The 6,402-nt window shown below is 36.0% G+C and overlaps 1 protein-coding gene across 4 annotated transcripts in view; it reads left to right on the top strand.

Annotated features, from left to right (window-relative positions):
* RAD54B (RAD54 homolog B) overlaps positions 1-6,402 on the top strand; it is a 61,646-nt gene that overhangs the window by 52,686 nt on the left and 2,558 nt on the right. For all 4 annotated transcript variants that reach the window (XM_010709135.3, XM_003205181.3, XM_010709136.2 and 1 more), the window contains exons 11-14: positions 54-229; positions 2,410-2,671; positions 3,928-3,994; positions 5,117-5,317. In XM_010709135.3, the coding sequence (XP_010707437.1) occupies positions 54-229; positions 2,410-2,671; positions 3,928-3,994; positions 5,117-5,317 (706 nt within the window). The remainder of the gene's footprint in view (positions 1-53; positions 230-2,409; positions 2,672-3,927; positions 3,995-5,116; positions 5,318-6,402) is intronic.

The following is a 6,402-nucleotide window of genomic DNA, read 5'->3' as shown; positions in this document are numbered from 1 at the left end:
AGGTCAAATATTTTAGTGAGGATGTGAAGCTTGAATTCTTTTATTTTTAATAGGAAAAATCCTGTGATCCGAAAAGCGATGAGCATGTTGAGTCCAGTCTCTACGAAGGTCTAACAGATGTCTTTCCACAAGATTATACTTCTGACATTTTCTCTGAAACGGATTCAGGAAAATTGCAGGTGCTGGTGAAGTTGTTAGCAGCAATCCGAGAGCTCAGCTCTTCTGAAAGGCAAGTGTGAAAGAAAGGTAAAAGGCAAATGATAGGAGTGACCTGCTGCGTATTGTTTTGCTTTTCAGTAATGTAATAGGGACATACTATTCAAAATAAAGTCTTGGCAGCTGTTTGCAGCGGTACCAGACATATTTATGCTTCGTACTCCTGGCTCTTCCTCTTAAATTCTTACCTAGGATTGGTAGCTGACACAATTTTCAAAGTTGTTCTTCTATGATTTCCAGATAAAGATACTTGTATTTTTCATATTGAGCTCCCACAACTAAGGTAGAGTTAGCTACAGCCCCCGTGCTATGACATATTATCTTTATCTACAAAGATTTCCCAATGCTTTGTATCTTCTTAAGGCAATTATTTAATGCATTCAATATTTTAAATTTCACAGAAATATTTTTGATGACTGGATTATGAGTTTCTTTCCTTTTTAATCATGTTTAGCTGCTCAGTGCTTGCTGCCTTTGCCATCCAGAGCTAGAATACTCATCAGGAGAAGTTGCATGGCAACTGCTTATTTGCCCCATGGTGAATGTCACTGACACACAGGAGAACCTCTGTTTATGATAGTGTAATGGGATACACATTGTTGATTATAACTGTGAAATTGCTGACTCATGGAAAACTCAACACAACCTTGTGTCTCATGATAACTTTTTTATGTACTCATGCCTTGAACCCCAGCTCTTCCAAAAGTAGTGCCTTTTACCTTTTATTTTAATTGGTGCTTAATAGGACGTTCTGTAATCCAGTAGTGAGAAGTTATAGCAGATCTCTTGGCACTGATGTAATGGAATTTGTTTCTTCCTGATGCTCTCTTTTTACAAACCAGAAATTGGAGCCTATTGTGGGAGTTTATATGTCTTGCATACATTGAAACCAATGACAGCTAAATATCTAAACATAATAGCTTTTTTTCCTTTAAGTCAAAAGAATTAAGGTATCAGGAAAAAGCATCTTTCCCTGCATCAGTGCTGTGGGAGCTGATGAGTTACAGCTAATCTTGAGGCATTCTTTTACAACTTTTTTTTTGCTTTAATACAGTACTGTTCATGTTTCTTTTCCTATTGCTTCCAAGCTCTCATTATCACTAAGTAGCTTTTTTGCAAAATACACATTCAATTCCAGTGCTCTTTTGAAGTTTATATTCTACTTTTGAGTGAAAAGGTGTGATTTTAAGGTCGATCAACAAAAAAACCTATCTTGCAAAGTCTTTACAAATGTGTTTTAGATATAATTTGGTTGTAGAGGCAACTACAATAATAATAAAACTTTATAACAATTTAAAAATGTTAATGTACCAGATTTTCCCCAAAACTGCTTTTATAGTTCTTCAGTACTTGTTTTTAATTAAAAAAAATATTCTTTTTAAATTCCATTTTTATGGAATTTTGTACATTTGATTTAGACTTCTTGCAGAAAAAATGCTCTAACTGTGCTTATTGCCTTATTTATGGCTTAAATTAAAAAGATATTTGTCCTCCCAGTAGTATTGCCCTTAGTAGGATGGAAATTCTAGATTTTTAGATTCGTGAAACTTACTTACTCAAAAATTAAGAGAAATAATGTTGATCTAGGATGTGTTGTTAGTCAGTGAAGAGACTGAGTTATTTAAAAAAAAATTAAACTGTATTGTTTGTGATATCTTTCATCCTGCTTCATTCCATTTATTTTCAGTCAGACGATGTAGGAAGGAGTAATTGCTTTGTTATTTGACTTTCATGATCTCGTTTATCAGAAATTTTCTCAGTTGTCTATAGAAGTTCTCATTAGCTTTTTCCATAAATAGAGTAATCTACATTATTTATTAGTTGCTACAGCGTCCTCTGCAAATGCTGCCTTAAGACCAGCTATTCTGTATAAATGTAGATTTAAAAAAAAATTCTGTGCTTGGTTCTGGATCCCTGTAATCTATGCATTAAGCCAAATTCTCTTGTGAAGGAAAACATTGATTATTTAACATATGAATGTTTGATGGTAAGACATAATGTATCCAAATTTAGCGTGTGCTTCAAATAATAGTGAGTTCTATTTCTTAGCAAATATGAGTAACCTCAGGTTGATGTATAATTTTTGCTAGATTTGTCATTCCATTTTTTTAATTGCCTTCAATTATTTGTTATTGTACTTTAACCTCACCTGCCTCTCAGATTTTGAGATAACTTTATTTCATTGTTTGACAGAGTTGTACTGGTATCCAATTACACTCAGACACTGAACATACTACAGGAGACATGTAAACGTTATGGATATTCTTATACTAGACTTGATGGAAATACTCCTGTCTCCCAGAGGCAACAGATTGTTGATAGTTTTAATTGTAAATTCAGTCCAGCTTTCATCTTTTTGCTGAGTTCAAAAGCTGGTGGAGTGGGACTGAATCTGGTTGGAGCTTCTCACTTGATCCTTTATGATATCGACTGGAATCCAGCTACTGATATTCAGGTCTGATATAATTGTGTACTGTGGGTTATGATGGGCATCAAATGAGCTCCTGACTGATTTTGAGATGTCTGATTTAACATGTCTTATTGCTACCTAGCTATCACCCTGTGCCTGGAGAAATACAATAATGGAGGAAAACTCTGAAAAGAAGAAAAATTTATCTGTTGTTAATGTATATATTTAGATCATTAGAACTCCCTTTGCATGAAGAGTATAGTCTGGTTTCTTTAGAGGTGTGAGTCATGTATCCCCTTATTTTCCTGCCCACTTTTTAAGTGAAAGTTGTTGTGTTCCTATAAAGAAAAGAAAACTATGATTAGAATATATAGCATGTGTTACTGTTGATTTGCTATACTTAAGAAAAGGGAGAGATCCCAATCAGAATTAAGGGAATGAAGTAAACACGTATCAATGGTATTAAAAGAAAGCAAAGCCAGTGCCATGCTATGCTTGTAACAGTGCCTTTGGTTGCAAGGGATTTAATTGGCATAAAAGTGTTCATTTAAAATAGTTCTTAATAATAACAATTAAAAATATATATTTTTATAAATAAAGTAAGAAACGTCTCTCTGTAGAGGAATACTAAATACCTGATACATGAAATAACCTCTGATTCTTGGCCCTGATCTGTTCCAAGAGTGAATTAGTACCCCCATGTGGTCACTTGTTTTGTTGCTTTAAACACTGTCTGCTGTATCAGCCAAAATTGCTACAGTTTGCCAAAAACTGCAAACCATGTTGTGGGTACTTGTACCTAATATGTACGTGTAACCCTTACATTTTTTACTAAAATTATGTAATGGTACTCAGTTCCTTTTTTTGTTTAAGAATTACATGGGAAACACGGATTCTACAATTTTAAAAGGAATGGCAATGCCATTCTTTGTTGTGGCAAAATAAATAAATAAATAAATTGGAGATGTATTCTTGAAATAATCAACTGCTGCTAATGCTTAGAAAAGAGATATGAAGAAAGGACTGCTGACAGAAAGGAAATTAAACCTCTGCTTTCCTTCTGTAATACACAAAAAAAGAGGAGCACAGATGGACAAAGCAAGTTATATTTTCAAAATAATTTACAGTTGATTCCAGAAGACTTTAATAAAAACAGTCAATGACAGCTATTATTTCTTTGGACACCATCTTCTGCGTGAGCTAGTAGAACCAGTAATTTGATCAGCAGAGGCTACAAGTTTTAGCAGAAATTTTGTCTTAGAGTAGACTGTTAATACTCTTTATCTTTTCCCTTTCTTCAGGCAATGGCCAGAGTGTGGAGAGATGGTCAGAAACATACTGTACATATCTACAGACTTCTAACCACAGGTCAGAGATAGTACTCTAACATTTTCTATACAAATTTTGCCAGAAGAAAGAGAGGGAGTTTTTGGAAATAAATCGTTGTTTGAAAGATATATTTAATTTCTTCTGAATTCAGTTAAAATAGATCCATCTCCTTGATTCATTTGCCTTTTCTGTGTTCTTGTTTTTGTATTTGAAAATAGTGGTTCAGCATTTCCTATGAATATTGATCATAGAACCATAGAGTCATAGAATTGCTCAGGTTGGAAAAGACCTTAAAGTTCATCAAGTCCAACCACGACCTAACCATACTGCCCTAACTCTAACAACCCTCCGCTAAATCACATCCCTGAGCACCACATTCAAATGGTTTTTAAACACATCCAGGTATGGTGACTCAACCACCTCCTTGGGGAGCCTATTCCAGTGCTTAACAACCCTTTCTGTAAAAACCAATTGAAACCTCACGTGGCACAACTTGAGGCCGTTTCCCCTCATCCTGTCACCTGTCACCAGTAAGAAGACACCAACCCTGCTCTTACTGTAAGCACCTTTCAGGTGTTTGAAGAGAGCAATAATGTCTCCCCTCAGCCTCTTTTTCCCCAAACTAAACAGTCCCAGTTCCTTCAGTTTCTCCTCGTAGGACATATTGTCCAAGCCTTTCACTTGTTGCCCTTCTTTGGACCTGCTCCAGCACCTCCATTTCCTTTCTGTACTCAGGTGCCCAAAACTGAATACTTGAGATGAGGCTTCACCAATGCTGTACAGGGGCAGGATTACTTCCCTAGTCCTGCTCACCACACCATTTTTGATACAAGCCAGGATGCCACTGGCCTTCTTGGCCACCTGGGCACACTGCTGGCTCATTTTCAGCCAACTGTCCATCAGTACACCAAGGTCCCTTTCCATCATGCAGCTTTGCAGCCACTCCTCCCCAGGCCTGTCCAGTTGCCTTGGCTGGATGTCACCAAAGTGCAGGACCCGACACTTGGCCCTATTGAAATTCATACAGTTAACCTTGGCACATCAATCCAGTCTATCCAGGTCCCTCCATAGTGCCTACTATCAAGAAATGGATTTTACTTTTCTTCTTGACATATACTGGTCAAAAATGATTCCAGTGTATATATTGTTTTTTCAATACAGGCTCAATAGAAGAAAAGATTTATCAAAGACAGATCAGCAAACAGGACCTTTCGGGGGCAGTTGTAGACCTTTCCAAGACATCTGAACATATCCATTTTTCTGTTGAGGAGCTCAAAAATCTCTTTACACTTCATGAGAATTCCAGCTGTGTTACCCATGACTTACTTGAATGTGATTGTGTGGGAAACAAAGACCATCAAAGTGAGTTTCTTTTTCATTATCTCTGGCTATTACAGAAGAACTATATCCATTTGGAATATATTGCCTGTCTTTGGAGAAAACTACAAAGCTCAGTAAAACAGAATTGAAGCAGTGAGATTCATTATGGGATCAGCCAGACATTGCCTGATTTTTCTGATACACAGAAGCCCTTCGTAAGATAAGGAGAAGAAATATTAATTCCTTTCAGTAACAACCCATTCATATATTGTGCCTCTTAATTATTTGAATTAGCTATGGCCTGTTTAGGTAGGGATTTGTTACAATCAACAAGTGTTATGTTATTTTTTTTTGTAAATATTCCAGAATAGTAATGATAGCTTCAGTTTCCAATTTCCTAAAGAAAAAAGAGACTATTGCCTGGGTACATTTCTTTTCTTGGAGTATGAAATATGTATATACAGTATTCACAAATATCACAGTAAAAAAAACACGAAGGAATGGCTATAAGTAAAACACAAGAATACAATTCAATAATACAGACCTGATGACTATTTTGCTTGGTAGTTTTCATGGTTTTGGAAAATAGGCTAGAGCTGTCTCAGTCTATCCAAAATGGGAAGGACTTGGTTAGTGAAAGCACAATGCTTCTGTATCCATGACAATTTGAGTTTCTTTCTTATTTCTGCTCCACACAATGATTTCATAGTCTTTGTATGTATCTTTATGACTGAAAAAATTAAACCACTTGTCATATGAGTAAGTGATGTTCTGCATTATGCCAGCCTCCATTTAGGTACTGTTAAAGGATCTGTGTAGAAAATGCAGCTGTGGTGTTAAATCTTACTGTTTTTTTTTCACTGTTGTGCAGTGATGCAGGTAGAACTTCTGGACTTCAGAAACCAAAGAAATTTGATATTTCTTCTGTGACAAACACTAATGCGTATAGTTTTAATCAGGATTTTGCAATTGTCTTAACACTCTTGAATGCTTATTTTATGCTTTGAATGCATATTGGTTCCATCTATTCAACCACAGCATCAGTCTTTTGGGACTCAGGGCACTGAATGTAACCAGGACTCCCTCAAGGGTAATTGTATCTTGGTCCCAGCAAATGGAACATTTAT

The sequence above is a fragment of the Meleagris gallopavo genome, chromosome 3, assembly GCF_000146605.3.
Source record: "Meleagris gallopavo isolate NT-WF06-2002-E0010 breed Aviagen turkey brand Nicholas breeding stock chromosome 3, Turkey_5.1, whole genome shotgun sequence".
NCBI lineage: Eukaryota > Metazoa > Chordata > Aves > Galliformes > Phasianidae > Meleagris > Meleagris gallopavo.
This window is presented reverse-complemented; position numbering and strand designations above follow the sequence as displayed.